The following is a 17,646-nucleotide window of genomic DNA, read 5'->3' as shown; positions in this document are numbered from 1 at the left end:
AAAGCATTTGTGCAGTTAACCATTTCATGAATTTATCTGAAACTACTACAGCTTGCCTTGGAATTCATCATATAAAATATGAACTGCTAAACACGATTCACAAATCCAGAAGAGCAAGGGGGAGAAAAAAAAAAAAAAGCTTAAAACACTAATTTTAACATAATAGATTACAATGCATGTTTAGGAAACCAATACAAAACATTCGCTTCAGAACACATTAAAATGATAATTAGGTAATATATATATATATATATATCTATAAAAAAAAAAATCAAAAAAGTTTACCTGGAAGAATTCAGGCAAATTATACTATAAGCAATATTTATAATTATATACTGTATATAGCAAGCTTCAGGACATTTCACACAGCTGCACCAGCATTGCAGAAGAATCCTTTGCCAGAAAATGTATGTCGTTGTCCTCCAAAACATATACAATAGAAAGCATAAAAATGGCTATAGTTCAAATTATGTGAATTTCATCTGCAAATTGAAAAAAAATAAGTCTCTTTGGAAGTTGCATGATTTCACAAAACCATACTTTACCCCACATTATTGAACTGAATAAATGCCAAATCTGAACATTGTGTTTCATTTCTTTACACATATGCAGGACATTTTATTCTGTATTTAAAGGGACAATACATCAGTAATGAAAATTATGTAATATTAAGGGGCAAAAAGAAAAAAAAACATTTAGAATAAAAATAAATGTATCCAAACAGTCACTGCACAAAAATGGAAATAGGAAAAATTACCTAGGTTAGAAAAACCTTTGCTTTGTTACAATAAATTCCTTTTGCAATTTTTTTTCTCAGCAGTGATGTTAAACAAGAGGAAAAGAAACACACAACAAAGTTCTTGTAGCTTTTTTTTTTCTCTTTTCTAATGAATACATTTCACATCAGTCATCATCATCATTCTCAAAGTCATCATCGTCTTCATCTTCCTCCTCTCCAACATAAGAGACCGGTGTCTCCACCCTGGAGCTGCTGTACTGTGACCCATTGGAACTGGTTGCAAGCATCCCATCTGTGGTCAAGTCGCTGCAAAACAAAGTATCGTATGCAAACAAATATTATTAACAACATGATGTGTTAAAGGGAATCTGTCAGAAGGACCAACCCTTCCAAGCCATCTATATAGTCACGTAGGTCTTAAAAAGTTGAATAAAATGATACCTTGATATCTGCGATCCGATATCTTATTCCAGGAAAATCCACATTTTTCTTATTTATATGTAAATTAGCTGTTAAGATCTATGGGCGGGACATAGATCTCCCTGAGAATCTGCCTCCAGAGCTTATTTTTAATAAAATGGGGGCGTTACCAGTGAGATGCATGCAGATCAAGAGAGCAAACTGTCATTAAATGTCTCACACTGGTAAGCTCTAGAGGCAAATTTTCAGGGCGATCAATGTCTGGCACATATATGTAAATGAGCTTTTAAGATCTAAGAAAAATGTGTATTTCTCTGGAATAAAACATCAGATTGCAGATATTTATTACATTTTTGGTTACCTACATGCCCATGTAGACTGCTAAGGAGGGTTGATCCTATGGACAGATGCCCTTTAAAATATGCTTCTACATCATAAAATTATCCTGTGGAACTGAAGTTTTCTGAGATTTTAGGGGAGATTAAGATAGTTTTATATGCCAGTCTTGGGTTGAATTCACATGACTGTGGGTCATGGTTCGTGCACACACACAGTGATTTCAGGATGACCTGTCAGTCCCCCATCCCTAACTAATCAACCTCAGGTATATATGACACTGTTGAGTTTAAGTCAGGAAATCTGTGGGTAGGGTCCAGAAATCATTGTCCACACACAGTCTGAGAAACACACATGAGAATACAGCCCGTGATGATGAAAATGGTACCAGATCTCCCAGTATATATTCTGATTTATTAAAAAATATACCATTTGTGCTGAGGTAAGCAGAGGCTGCTCACACTGCTTTCTAGCCTCACTATCTGATCTAATACTGGAGATACCAGGTGTGCTGAGGTAAGCAGAGGCTGCTCACACCAGGGCTGTGGAGTCTGAGTGGAGTACGACTCAATTTCCATGACTCAGACTCCCTCATACATGGCTCATGTTTAAGTGATAAATTTACTGTAGCACAGATTCATCTCAGCTAAAAGTCTAGACCCTTAGATCAGGAATAGGACAGACATTTATAGTTCATTTCATAACTTTCCCAAATTCCTATAAAAAAATATTCCCCACAAACTGCATTGAACTACTGTAACCAATTTATTATATATTTCAGGAGTTGGAGTCGGTCCATTTTATACCGACTCAACCAAAATGGACACAGACTCCACAGCCCTGGCTCACACTGCTGTCCACCCTGTCTATCTGATCTCATGCTGGAGATACCAGGATGCTGAAGTAAGTAGAGACTGCTCACTCTCCTGTGTACCATGTCTATCTGAACTCATGCTGGAGATACCAGGGATACTGAAGTAAGAAGAGGCTGCTCACACTGCTGTCCACCCTGTCTATCTGATCTCATGCTGGAGATACCAGGATGCTGAAGTAAGTAGAGACTGCTCACTCTCCTGTGTACCATGTCTATCTGAACTCATGCTGGAGATACCAGGGATGCTGAAGTAAGAAGAGGCTGCTCACACTGCTGTCTAGCCTCTCTATCTGGTCTAATACTGGAGATACCAGGGAGTGCCGAGGTAAGAAGAGGCCAATAACACGGCTGTCCAGCCTATCTGATCTAATACTGGAGATATCAGTGGCGACGAGGCAAAAAGAGGCAAATAACACTGCTGTCCACCAGTCTATGATCTAATAATGGAGATACCAGGGGTGTCAAGATAAGAAAAGGCTGCCGTCTACCTCATCTAAAACTGTAGATACCAGGAGTGTGGAGGTAAGAAATGGCTGTTCACACTGCATTCCACCCTGCCTGTCTGAATGCAGAGAAGCTGCTGTGACCAGGAGATAACCTATACCATGAATGTCATCACCAGGTCACAGCAGTCACTCAACACTCAGAAAGACACAGTGGACCTCAGTGTGAGCAGCCTCATTTTACCTCAGCACCCCTGACATCTCCAGTATTAGAGCAGTAAGGACAGAATGTACAGCAGTGTGTGCACCATCTTCTCAATACTTGGAGATACCAGATATTCTGAAGTAAGGAAAGTGGAGTCATGGAGACAATCGGTGTCCATTTTGTACCGATATAAGACCAATAAATCAAAGGCCCCCCTATGTACCAGACATAAATCCTACATAATAAAAATAGGAGTATACAGCCAAATAAAGGTAAAATATAACAAATTTTAATGAGCGTCCTCTTTGCTCTCCTGGCCACGCCATGGATCACATAGTAGTGGGTTGGCAGAAGTGACGCCTGACCGTGGACTTCCGGTTGGCGGGGGATGGTTATGCGGGCGTCACCGCTTTGAATCTACTTAAAGGGCATAAATAGTCACAGACACCACTCAAACGCTACCCCTCTGAGGCAGCTACAAACAAATGCGCGTTAGGGGCACTCTGTGGATCACTTGTCCTGACCTTGGATAACCATAAATAATTTGATGGATATCTATGTACTTGAACCAGCACATATACTGTTTTATTAGGTATTTCCTATTTATGTGTATGGCAGGGTTTCTTTTGGTTTAAATCCTATGACAGGATGACAAGCATCTGTTATTTGTATTGGTGATGGTGTGACATTCGGGCACTATAATACAGTGGAACTATTCAGTATTTATATGATACATATTTTTCTGATGCCCTGTTGTGTATACCCGCTGTCTCTATGACATATCCATAGTCACCCGCTGCAATAAGTATATAGTGCATGTGATTCTCCAGATGTGTGTACTTACCTGATGCTAAACTCGTGATACCAGTACATATGCCCCCTAGGTCAGGTCTATATTCTTGGTACAACCTTTGTTGTTTTTTATATATCATTATTTCTGCTCAATAAAATGTGTTATATTTTACCTTTATTTGGCTGTATACTTTTATTTTTCTATGTAGGATTGGTGTCCATTTTGGTGGAGTCGGTTTAAAATGGACTGACTCCTAAAATATATAATAAATTGGGTACAGTAGTACAATGCAGGATGTGGTGCAAATATTTTCATAAGAATTTGGGAAAGTTGTGAAATGTCCTATAAATGTCTGTTCTGTTCCTGATCTTGGCTTTTAGTGGAGATGAATCTGTGCTGCACTTTATGTACACGCTCAGTAGTGAGGCCGTGCTGTGGAGTCGGAAGTCAGGGAAATTGAGGAGTCAGAGGTTTGGCTTACTGACTCCACAGCCCTGCAAATATTAGATCAGAAAATCATGGTAAACAGCAGTGGAAAAGTAGTATGAGCAACCTCTTTTTACACATGAAGGGAGGGAGCAGCTTCTTTGTGCACATGCTCACAGGTACCTGTCCTGGTACTATCAAAATTCTAGTATAATTATGGCTAGTGTAACAAAGCATAGGACATTTTAATTCAAATCAAAATGACTATAAATTGCTAATTAAAAAGGTAGTTAAAATTACATTTCGTTTAGTTGTTCATTTTTAACTTTTAAATTCCGGGAGAACCTACAAAATAAATTTGATAGGACAATGTTGGCCAAAAACTGGATCTCCAATGACTGCCCTGTACAACAACTTTCCATGGTTGCATTCAGTTTTGCTGAATAAAAGGGTATTCTTGTGTTATTATATTGCTTCAGTTAGACAGCATAAAAATAAGCAAGTTGGCAACTGACTTACATTTTCTATCTGCTGTCAATAAGAGCTTTTATCTTACACAGTGTACAGTGGTTTCAGTGAGCCTGGTCAAGTATGTTCAGTAGTTACATTCTAGGAAAGGAGTATTCCCAACTCCAAGCTCCTATCCAATATGTAATAAGTGTAACTACACTGTGTTCCAAATTAAAATGCAAAAAGTGTTTCGGAGTGATAAGGTAAGAATTTTTTTGTTTGTCAGTTAAACTCATTGATGGTGATGTGTGTCAGGGCTCTTTATATCACTGTAAGCAACTGCAGACACCTGTGCTAATTAGTTTGGCAGGTGTGTCCAATGAAAGGCAAGACTACTTAAGAAGGCTGTCCCACATTAATAAGCAGCCTACATTTTATGCCAAAATGGGAAAGAAAAAGGATGTATCAGCTGCTGAGAAGCAACAAATTGTGGAGTGTTTAGGTCAAGGCCTGACTACAATCAACATTGCCAAGACACTTCATCCTGATCATCGCACAATCAAGAAGTATGTAGCCGATTCACAGTACACACGTGTGCGTGCTGATAAGGGAAAATTTAGGACTCTTTCCTACAGGCAATTGCGTCAGGTTAAAAGAGCAGCGGCAAAAAAGCCTCGTCATAGCAGCAGACAAGTTTTTGAAGCTGCTGGTGCCTCCAACATCCCCCGAACAAGATGCAGAGTCCTTCAGTGGTTTGCAGCTGTGCGTAAGCCATCCTGTTGACCTCCTCTATCCACTGTACACAAGCAGAAATGGCTCCAGTGGGCCAAACAATACATGAAGACTAACTTCAAAACTGTTTTGTTCACCGATGAGTGCCGTGCAACGCTCGATGGTCCAGATGGATGGAGTGGAGGATGGCTGGTTGATGGACACCCCATGCAAACACGGCTACGGCGCCAACAAGGAGGAGGTGGAGTAATGTTTTGGGCTGGAATCATGGGGAGAGAGATTGTGGGCCCCTTTAGGATCCCTGAAGGGGTAAAGATGAACTCCATAATGTATGTTGAGTTTCTCAAACAGCACTTCCTTCAATGGTTCAAGAAGAAGAACCGTGTATTCCGCAGCAAGATCATTTTCATGCATGATAATGCACCGTCTCATGCAGCACATAACACATCTGCATCTCTGGCTGCTATGGGCATAAAAGGGGACAAACTTATGGTGTGGCCCCCATGCTCTCCTGACCTCAACCCCATTGAGAACCTCTGGAGCATCATAAAAAGGAGTGTCTATGATGGCGGGAGGCAGTTCACATCTAAGCAACAGCTCTGGGAGGGTATTCTGTCCTCATGCGAAACAATTGCAGCAGAAACCATCCTCAACCTGACAAATTCAATGAAGAGAGAGTGTTCAGAAGCTCCTTTCGAACAAGCGGTCCTATGTGCAAATGTAACATCACCTAGAATAAAGTTTTGAGTTGAAAACTGTTTGATTTCAGTTTGTAATAACCTGCTAATGCTTATAATTTCAAAAATGACCATTTTTGTGTTCTTTATTAAAATGAAAAGGTTGAAAACTCTGCTGTGCATAATAATTTGGAACATGCATTTTGAGTGCAGTTTGAGTGTTTTATTTTTTTAAAAATATATTGTTATCATAGGCAGTTTGTACAAAAACCTTTCAATTGTACTCTAATAGTTATTTGACTGGAAAATTACAATGACTGCAATTCATATAGGTAATTTGGGAATATCTGAGAAAATATTACTTGCATAATAATTTGGAACACCGTGTATATTAGCAAATGCCTCCAACTAGAAATGTAGTATAGTTCTTCTGATTTGCATGTGCAGGGCATTGCAGTAGCTTATGTATGCATGGTTACGACCACTCATATTGACAGTTAGTTGATAGTGGTCTTAACCATGGATACCAAAGCTACTGCAACACCCCTACATGGGGTAAGCGACATAGCCTTTAAGAAGAACTATACTACATTTGTAATTGGAGGTATTTGCTATTATTACTACACATTGGGATAGGATCTTGGAGATAGTAATACCCCTTTAACTCCTAACATAGAAACCAACATTGATTTCTATGAAGCAGCTAGATGCTCACCTATTCTTTCAGCTCCTGACATGAGCAGTTTCTAGAGCAGTTCTTATAATCATGGCTCTAACTTTCCTGAGCCATTTGCTTGTTCAAATGCAAGGTTATCTCTAAATACAAATATTGTATTGTAGCATGTATACTCTCGTTTCCTTCCCTGCCCAGGAGATGTGGTATTATCAAACCATGTTCCTGCACAGTCAGACACATTTATAAGATCTCAGCACAGAAACTTTAAAAAAAAAAAAAAAAAAAAACACATCCAATCGTGAAACGTATTATTCAAAGATCTATTGATTAAATAGTTGATTAAAATTAACTTTATTCATGGGAAAACCCCTTTAAGTCCATACAATGGAGTAACATTTTCTGCTGTGGAGTTCCGCAATATCTTCATTTACTGCACTGTGAAAATAAATTTTCCCACGAACAGGAACATGATGGGGATATAAATTAGCTGGATCACTAAGATATCATGAAGGAGGTGGTGCAAAGTTTTTACAAAGTTACCCACCTTGCAATTTAGATCATCAAAAGGAGGACAAGCACAAAGAACCAGCCACTACCATAATTTGTGGACATGACTAGATCAAGAATGTCCATTGGCCATAAGGGAAGCATTTCTGTAAATTTAAGCTTTTTACCTGGCAGAAAACCTTCGACCATTTGACACTGAACCCGAAGTAGACGACACATACACACTACTGATGGATCCCTGAGCCATTTCTAAAAAAATAAAGGGAGGAAAAACAATCTTGGAAATTATATACTGAATTACCACACACTTTCAACTGCTTAATAAGTAATACAATTTTGCAATCAGTCTACTTGACCATTTATAGTTAAGCTATGTTGCCTGGAAGAAGGTGATTTTTATGTAACTGTGCCAAATGCTGCTATTCTGTTGGAATAAAAATCATGGGAGAATAAGCAAATACATGTGGATTAACCAGTAATACCGTGGTCTGCCTTCCTTCCTTGAGCTTTAAAAAGATAAATTGCGAGTGACCCCCAAAAAATAAACTACATTTTTACAAGTGAATGTTTTAGTCATGTGTGAGTTCTTGTTAAAATGGGTGCATGATTTTGCAGCTGTCTTCTCAATCATTTAAAGAAGCACTCCCATTAACTTTTTTTCCCTTAAACCTGTATATGTAGTGTAGTGTCATTGCGTTAATATATTCACCTATCGCCATCTTCTCCAGTATACAATGCCGCTTCAGTCCTTCTTGGTGACGTCACCAATTTTTAGACTCTCCGGGTCACGCTGTGCTCTGTGTGACCCCTGAAGTGGTTTTTACAAAGTAAGTCTATGGAGCCTCCGGACAATGCTCCATAGGCTTACACTGCTAAAAAAAAAAAAAAGAAAAAAAAGAAGACTACTTCTGGCTCACACAGTGAGATCCAGAGTCTGAATTCTCATCACGTGACTAAGAAGAGGAAAGGAACAGCGCTGGATACCAGAGGAGACGGCTAAGTAGGTAAGTATATTAACACGCTGACACTACAGTACATAGACATATATACAGGTTTAATGGGGGAAAAAGTTAATGGGGTGCCTTTTTACAACACCCCTGAATAATGATTACACAGATAGGGGCTTCTTTTCACTGCACAATCTGCAGCATTAAAAGGGAATCAGTAAGCAGGATCAACCCTTCTAAGCCATACACCATGGATAAAAAAAGAAAAAAAGTCTACACATTAGTTAAAATGTCAGGTTTGTGTCATGTAAAAAAAAAGAAAAAAATTACTATGAGGAATCCTTTCAGAACTTTTTCCACCTTTGTGCCCATATTCTGTAAAACTGAATTAAGCAAACTGAAGTCTTTTTCGAGTGGAAAAGAAAAACAAAGCACTAAAATAATGCGGTTGTACAAGTATGAACACCCTCTCATAATTGCATATGTGGTTGTGTTCAGAATTAGCCACTCACATTTAAACTCATGTTAAATAGTCAGTATACAGCTGTCATCATTTACAGCGATTCTGACAGTTGAAAAAAAAAATTACATTTTGAAATTTGATCCAACGTTTTGTCTTATTACAGAAATATGTACGTTTTTATTAATATTTAAAATTAGCTGTTCAGGACTATGGGCCGGAAACTGATGTTTCACGTTTGAGACATACACTGCTCAAAAAAATAAAGGGAACACTTAAACAACAGAATATAACTCCAAGTAAATCAAACTTCTGTGAAATCAAACTGTCCACTTAGGAAGCAGCACTGATTGACAATCAATTTCACATGCTGTTGTGCAAATTGAATAGACCATAGATGGAAATTATTGGCAATTATCAAGACACCCTCAATAAAGGAGTGGTTCTGCAGGTGAGGACCACAGACCACATCTCAGTACCAATGCTTTCTGGCTGATGTTTTGGTCACTTTTGAATTATGGTTGTGCTTTCACACTCGTGGTAGCATGAGACGGACTCTACAACCCACAGAAGTTGCTCAGGTAGTGCAGCTCATCCAGGATTGCACATCAATGCGAGCTGTGGCAAGAAGGTTTCCTGTGTCTGTCAACGTAGTGTTCAGAGGCTGGAGGCGCTACCAGGAGACAGGCCAGTACACCAGGAGACGTGGAGGGGGCCGTAGGAGGGCAACAACCCAGCAGCAGGGCCGCTACCTCCGCCTTTGTGCAAAGTCAACAGGAGGAGCACTGCCAGAGCCCTGCAAAATAACCTCCAGCAGGCCACAAATGTGCAGGTGTCTGCACAAACGGTTAGAAACCGACTCCATGAGGGTGGTATGAGGGCCCGACCTCCGCAGATAGGGGTTGTGCTCACAGCCCAACACCGTGCAGGACGTTTGGCATTTGCCACAGAACACCAGAATTGGCAAAGTCTCCACTGGCACCCTGTGCTCTTCACAGATGAAAGCAGGTTCACACTGAGCACATGTGACAGACGTGACAGAGTCTGGAGAAGGCGTGGAGAACGATCTGCAGCCTGCAACATCCTTCAGCATGACTGGTTTGGAAGTAGGTCAGTAATGGTGTGGGGTGGCATTTCTTTGGAGGGCCGCACAGCCCTCCATGTGCTCGCCAGAGGGAGCCTGACTGCCATTAGGTACAGAGAGGAGATCCTCAGACCCCTTGTGAGATCATATGTTGGTGCGGTTGGCCCTGGGTTCCTCCTAATGCAGGACAATGCCAGACCTCATGTGGCTGGAGTGTGTCAGCAGTTCCTGCAAGATTAAGGCATTGAAGCTATGGACTGGCCCGCCCGTTCCCCAGACCTAAATCCGATTGAGCACATCTGGGACATCATGTCTCGCTCCATCCACCAACGTCACGTTGCACCAGACTGTCCAGGAGTTGGCGGACAGTCCAGGTCTGGGAGGAGATCCCACAGGAGACCATCCGCAACCTCATCAGGAGCATGCCCAGGCGTTGTAGGGAGGTCATACAGGCACGTGGAGGCCACACACAATACTCAGCCTCATTTTGACTTGTTTTAAGAACATTACATCTAAGTTGGATCAGCCTGTAGTGTGTTTTTCCACTTTAATTTTGGGGGTGACTCCAAAACCAGGCCTCCATTGGTTAATAAATTTGATTTCCATTGATGATTTTTGTGTGATTTTGTTGTCAGCACATTCAACTTTGTACAGAACAAAGCATTCAATGAGAATATTTCATTCATTCAGATCTAGGATGTGTTATTTGAGTGTTCCCTTTATTTTTTTGAGCAGTGTATAATGACTGACAGTCTGCTCTCCTGATCTAACTGCAGAACTGTGTGTGATTACAACTAACATTACTTCAGCTTCCATCTTACAGAGCCATTGTGGTGAGAAGGACCGTACAGCAGAGCTGAGCTTTGTCTCATTACAAACATCTGCATATGTATCTCTTCTCTCATAGTACTGTCAGTTTAGTAGTACTGTCCCTCCCCACACACTGCCGAAAGAAAGCTTGTTAGGCCATGTTCAGTATTTTACATCAGTATTTGTAAATCAAAACTAGGAGTGGACGAAAAATGCAGAAGTGGTACACATGTTTCTATCATGCTTCCTCTGATTGTTCCACTCCGGATTTTGGCTTACAAGCACTGATGTAAAATACTGACTAAATACTGAACCTGTGAACGTGGCCTTAGTTGTAATCAGGCAAAGCTCTGCAGCAGACCTGACAGGGCTATGAGAGGAGGGCTAGAGCTACAGATGTGTTTGTAATGAGAGACAGCTCAACTCTGCTGTACTGATCAACCACAAAATGTAGACCACAAATCACACCTACAGAATCAGACTGCCTTCAAAATTATATGAGCACGTGAACTGGTTTACACCCCTGAATTTAAAGATATGCTGAACCAGGCACACACTCATCGTGGCTGGAAGAGGAATCATGGTGAGTAGCATAGGGTTAGGCAGAGTTAGAATAGGAATGGCAAAGATAGTTATGGTAGGTATGCTTGCATCTGCCACTTTTTAAGTTGTGAGGGAAAAATACCTTTAACATCTGAAGCCGTAATAGCAGGTTCTTACCTGTAACATATGGTTCTAGAGCCTTTGGTACTAAACTCCTTGCAGTCTTTAGATCTTCTGCTGAACAACTACCAGACTCCAACCCACATGCCATTCCCATTCTCTTTAGTACTTCTATATCATCATGTATTTCAAACGTGTTGTCAAAGTTAAAAAGATATTCAAATCTGAAATGTGAAAGCAATAAAAGCTGTATGAAAGTTGATTGGTTTCTTTATATATAGAATAAAACGTTAAAAAATATATATTAACATGTCTTGAATTGTTTTGATTTTGGCTTCCAATGCAGAGTTCACGAGCTGCACGACCATATGTAGGGGGCAAATAAGTGCACAAGTTTGCAGGTAGGTATCATCTCAATGTTATCAAATAGGATTACAAATAAGCGACAGTATATGCTGACAAGAAAGGGATGAGAACAAGCACATTGTCAGTGTGTGCACGCCCTCATCTCTTTCCTGTGTATAGTGGCCACATGCAGCTTTGTAATCCTGTGTGTAGTGAGCGAATGCTACACAGGAGAGGGTGGATGAGAACTCGGCCTGTGTACACACTGACACTGTATGCAGGCGCTTGGCCACTGCATTGTCAGTATGTCCAAGCCTGGGGACTTAATATCAGGATGTGCTCAAAAGCAGAAGAGCGCTGTTAATCACCATGAGGGAAGGGGCGGAATATTGTAATTGATAGGGCAGTAAGGTGCACCAAGACCTTGGCCACACCAAGGGTGCACTGAGGCCCCTTCATTTGCATATGTAATAAAAAGTTTTTTTTTTTCTTTAAAACACATTTACTAAAATCTAGAATACCAGTATGATTTTTATAGGGGTTAAGTCTGCCATTTAAAAGTGTTTATAAGAGGCCAATTCTACATCTGTTTTTTTATTTTTTGTGGGGGTTTTAGATAAATATTGTACATTACAATGCCACTTACCGTATTTTTCGGACTATAAGACGCACCCCGAATTTTGGGGTGGAAAATAGAAAAAAAACATTTTTTTTTTATAACATGGGGGTCCAGCTTATAGTCTGAATAAGTAAGGTACGGTGGAGAGAGGGTCACAGGAGGCAGGGTCCCTCAGGAAGCAAGAAGCCGGTGCTCCAGCAGCAGGAAGTTGAGGTGGTGCAGGATCGCAGGGCCCTTCATTCCCTCCCTCAGAAACCCGGCGGCTGCAGCAGAAGAGGTGAGATGCTGTGGAGCTTGTGCCTGGCTGGGGTCTCGGGCTGGTGCCAGGCTGTGAGCGGCCTGCGCAGCTTTCCGGTGTGCATGGCCATCTTCCTAGAGCTGTGATCTACAGGAAAATGGCCACCGGAGCTCCCAGTCTGAGCATGGGCCAGCTCTGGCGGCTATCTTCCTATAGATCACATCCTCATGAAGATGGCCGTGCACACCGGAAAGCTGCGCAGGCTGCTCTGCTTCGCCACCCGACACCACTCACAGCCCAACACTGGCCTCAGCCCCAGCAGCTCTGCCTCACCTCCTTCTGCTGATGCCGCTACCACCACTGCGTTCCTGAAGGAGGGAGGGCCCTGCGATCCCGCTCCACCACCACCGCAAGTAACGTTCGGACCAGAAGACGCACCCTTCATTTTCCTCCCAAATTTGGGGGGAAAAAAGTGCGTCTTATGGTCCGAAAAATAAGGTACTTATCTGAACACTAAACACACAGAGCAGTTTTTACCAAGACATTAGTAGTATGGGTTAATACATGAAAATTTTTTCCCCCACTGTCTAAGTGTAAAGACACACACAGCGATCACAATTTGTTTCTCTACCCTGATTCCACAAATGGAGAAATTTCTCCACTGTGGATTTTATCACAAGTTTTTTTTTTTTTTTTTTTTACTTACACAAGAGTGCAAGATGAGGTTTGGTAAAAAATGCCGCTTTGTCTCCAGTTTCTGGCACTTCCCATCAAAGGTATGGTTAAGGGCTCATTCAAGCCAGTTTTTTTTTCACCATATGACAAAAACTGGCCAAGTTTTATCAGTTTTTTTCATATGACAAAAAAAAAAAAAGTTTTTAAACCTTCTTGTATCTAACAGCTAAAATCAGACCAAACTTGGACGCCATTTGAGTGTCATCTGATTTTTCATGAGAACCTTAGACTTGCATTGCCAATTTTGATCCCAATATCTGACATGTCTCCACGATTTTACGTGTATCTCTCGGTCTGTGAAAAGCTCCATTCACTATCATAGGTACAAGTGCTGACAGTGAAAGTCATGGATAGCACTCTTTTGCAAATTATGAATGAATGAGCCCTCACATTAACTAAAACCTTTCCATATTTAATCTTTAACCCCTTACCGACAGGCCATATGCCGGCTCATTCCTCGCACGACAGCTGACTTAAACAGCCATCATGTGCTTCTAACAGCCGCGGTGGAGCTCCGCCAACAGTTAACCTGTTAAATCTCAGAGTCAATCTCTGACAGCGACATTTAACAAGCACGGACAGGGGCATGTATCGTTTCAAGTTCCCACTGGCGCCCCACAATCACGCGGATGACTGCGTCGATTGGTTGTCATACTAGATGAGGTTCTGCTGAAGACCCCCGTGTCGGTCATTACGAGCCTCCTATATCTACCCCCAAATGGTATCAGTAAAAACGTCAGTTGAGGGCACAAAAAATAAGCCGACACAGCCCCATACCCCAAAACATGAAAACGTATTGGGTCTCGGAAAATGGTGACAAAAGCTATTTTTTTTCTCTTACAACTTTAAAAAAACAAACAAACAAAAAAAAAAACTAAAAATGTTTGGCATCTGCATACTTGGACAGTCCCGGAGAACCATATTTGCCAGGTCAGTTTTACCATATATTCAACATGGTAAATAAAAAAAAAATCCCAAAAAAAAAAATTGTGAAATTGCACTTTTTTGCAATTTCAACACACTTGGAATTTTCTTCCCGGTTTTCCAGTACACCATGTGGTAGATTGAATGATGTCATCTAAAAGTTCAACTCATCCAGCAAAAAAACAATCCCTCATATGGCTATATTGACGGAAAAATAAAAAAAGTTATGGCTCTTAGAAGAATGGGAAAAAAAAAAACAATGGATATGGCCAAAGCGGTTGGGTTTTTGACTGCTGGAATATCAAATCAATTCCAAGAATGGGGCTTTTCCATAATAACAGAGCGCCGATGCATGTTTACCCTGTGGTCCACTCGGATGGGGCATTTCAGTGGGCTCTTAGTGGTCAGATCTTTGTATAGTTTATCATTTTAAGTGTTGGGACAACCATTTAAGAGTTTGTGTACCTATAACCGACATGCACATGGGCGCTTTTTTTTTTTTTACTTACTTATCATTAGAAATACTACAATCAATCACAGTCTTCTTGCTGGTGTTCACTATGATGAAAGGTAAATGTATAACCGAATTGGCAGGAGGAGATCTGTTCGCTTGCTGCTCTGCCTGACGATTTCTTTGAACTAGGTTTTTAAAGGCAATTTGCTGAAACACAAAACAGAACACATTCACTAAATGATTATGGTGTTTTCTCTAGAAAATGTGGATAACTCAGACATTCTGTTTAGAACAAAAGAAAAATTCTGCTCTTGAACAATTATGAATATGCCAGTTTTCCATTCCAAGGCAACATAAAAAGTTGTGTAACTGGTTGGCTTTACTCATCTTGTATACTTTTTAGTTATAGTAGTTTTTCTGGCCGTTTAGACTAAGGACAGTGTTGTGGGAGCTCATGAGACCAGATGAATTCATTATTATGTTTTAATACTCAAGTATCAAATGCAGGAGCTGGTCCCAAGTACAGAAGAAACATTTCAATCCATTTTAGCTTTCTCTATGTATATTACTCTTGATTTTTGCTTACAAAAGTTGAAAATGCAGGGATGAAAAACCCTTCTATACATCTGCATGGGGATATGTATTGCTTTCAGCCAGACAGAGAAAATGACTGCAATCTGCTGTATGTGAACAAACCAAAAAAACTGAGGTCACATGATCGCAGAACGAAGGCAAAAACAAGCACCTGCCAAAGAAAATCTATCCAAAAATCAACGCAGCAAAGAAACTACAAAATACTCAATTGTGAACATTTCTTAAAAAGATGAAATTGTACTATAAACTATGAATTTCATTTTGCCCTCTAATGCCTCATTCAGACATCCATGTTGCACGTACGTGTTGTATCCGTTTTTTTTCCCACAGATTGAACATGTACCCATTATATTATTCCCGGGTCTGTTTTTTCACACAGATTAATGATATTTTTTTTCTACCACTAAATTAAAAAACTAGACAAGTTTGGAATTGCTGCAATCGTACTGATGAGGATCACCATGCCAGATCATTTTTACCACACATTGTGCGCTGTTAAAAGAGTTCCCAAAAAACAATGAGAATTGTGGCTTTTTTTTTTTTTTCATAATTTCACCAAAGTTGTATTCCCCCCTTCCCCAATACATTTTGTGGTAAAATAAACTGTCATTCAAAAGTACAATTCGTCCCAGAAAAAACAGCTTCCGCTTCCATCTCTCATGCAGCCAGTGTTGCAATACAGCAGAGGTGTAGCAAATGTGTTTGTAAGGAGACAAAGCTCAGTTCTACTGCTCTATGTTCATTACATGTCTCACACTGGTAATTCCCCCTTTCATATAAAATAAGCTCTGGAGGTAGATTCTCATGCAGATTAGTATCCTGCCCGTAGATCTTAAATGGACGGTCAGCACAGAATGATTATTCAAACCAAGTACAGGTGCTCTGTGCATCATGGTGTGGCCAAACACTTGCATACACCTTCCCACCTGCTTGTCTTCCATCTACCTCCATCCTTCTCTGGCCTTATGAAGCCAGAGCCATCAAAGAAAAGGGGAGAGGTGGAGTTTGAGGGAAAACAAGCAGGTGATAAAGTGTATTTAAATGTTTAAATGATTGGCCTTGCCATGATGCACAGAGCGCCTGTACCTTGTCAGCACAGAATGACTGTTCAATTTGAGTCGCTTTAACTGCTCACTGACAAAAAAAAACTTGGATTTATCTGGAATAAGACATCAGATCGCTGATAAAGGTATTATTTTATTCAGCCTCTTATGACCTACATGCCCATATAAAACTGCATAGGAGGGTTGATCCTACTGATAAATTCCATTTAATATTTAAATAAGCAGTTCCAGGCTATGGGCAGGACTGAGATCTCTCTGAGAACCTGCCTCCAGGGCTTAATTTAAATGAAAGAGGGCATTACTAGTGTGAGACACGTAATTACTGACCGCTTACTCTCCTGAACTCCCTGTACAGCTGGGTCTAACTGAAGCACAGCCACAAGCTGATCATCAGAGGTCTCAGATGGCAGACATGGGGTCTTCAGATGGCTCCAATTTCTATGGCAAATCATCTGCATCATGCGATTGCATTGCGTAGATTGCAGGAGGGCATTAGAAGTGTCGGCTGCCATCATGAAGCCATAATATACAGTACAGACCAAAAGTTTGGACACACCTCATTTAAAGATTTTTCTGTATTTTCTTGATATGAAAATTGTACATTCACACTGAAGGCATCAAAACTATGAATTAACACATGTGGAAATATATACTTAATAAAAAAGTGTGAAACAACTGAAAATATGTCTTATATTCTAGGTTCTTCAAAGTAGCCACCTTTTGCTTTGATGACTGCTTTGCACACTCTTGGCATTCTCTTGATGAGCTTCAAGAGGTAGTCACCGGAAATGGTCTTCCAACAATCTTGAAGGAGTTCCCAGAGATGCTTAGCACTTGTTGGCCCTTTTGCCTTCACTCTGCGGTCCAGCTCACCCCAAACCATCTCGATTGGGTTCAGGTCTGGTGACTGTGGAGGCCAGGTCATCTGGCGTAGCACCCCATCACTCTTCTTCTTAGTCAAATAGCCCTTACACAGCCTGGTGGTGTGTTTGGGGTCATTGTCCTGTTGAAAAATAAATGATGGTCCAACTAAACGCAAACCGGATGGAATAGCATGCCGCTGCCAGATGCTGTGGTAGCCATGCTGGTTCAGTATGCCTTCAATTTTGAATAAATCCCCAACAGTGTCACCAGCAAAGCACCCCCACACCATCACACCTCCTCCTCCATGCTTCACGGTGGGAACCAGGCATGTAGAGTCCATCCGTTCACCTTTTCTGCGTCGCATAAAGACACGGTGGTTGGAACCAAAGATCTCAAATTTGGACTCATCAGACCAAAGCACAGATTTCCACTGGTCTAATATCCATTCCTTGTGTTCTTTAGCCCAAACAAGTCTCTTCTGCTTGTTGCCTGTCCTTAGCAGTGGTTTCCTAGCAGCTATTTTACCATGAAGGCCTGCTGCACAAAGTCTCCTCTTAACAGTTGTTG

General features: G+C 40.8%; 1 protein-coding gene across 2 annotated transcripts in view; it reads right to left on the bottom strand.

Moving 5' to 3' along the window:
- Positions 1–236: 236 nt before the first annotated feature.
- TFDP1 (transcription factor Dp-1) overlaps positions 237–17,646 on the bottom strand; it is a 73,268-nt gene continuing 55,858 nt past the window's right edge. For both annotated transcript variants that reach the window (XM_073664424.1, XM_073664423.1), the window contains exons 9-12: positions 14,613–14,764; positions 11,300–11,466; positions 7,446–7,527; positions 237–1,045 (exon numbers count right to left, since the gene is read on the bottom strand). In XM_073664424.1, coding sequence (XP_073520525.1) covers positions 904–1,045; positions 7,446–7,527; positions 11,300–11,466; positions 14,613–14,764 — 543 coding nt within the window. In that variant the 3' untranslated portion in view covers positions 237–903. The remainder of the gene's footprint in view (positions 1,046–7,445; positions 7,528–11,299; positions 11,467–14,612; positions 14,765–17,646) is intronic.

This window comes from Phyllobates terribilis, unplaced genomic scaffold (genome assembly GCF_046119375.1).
Source record: "Phyllobates terribilis strain yellow unplaced genomic scaffold, ASM4611937v1 Scaffold_2__4_contigs__length_985480577, whole genome shotgun sequence".
In the NCBI taxonomy this organism is placed as follows: Eukaryota; Metazoa; Chordata; class Amphibia; order Anura; family Dendrobatidae; genus Phyllobates; species Phyllobates terribilis.
Note: the sequence above shows the minus strand (reverse complement) of the source record. Positions and strands in the feature narration are given on the sequence as shown.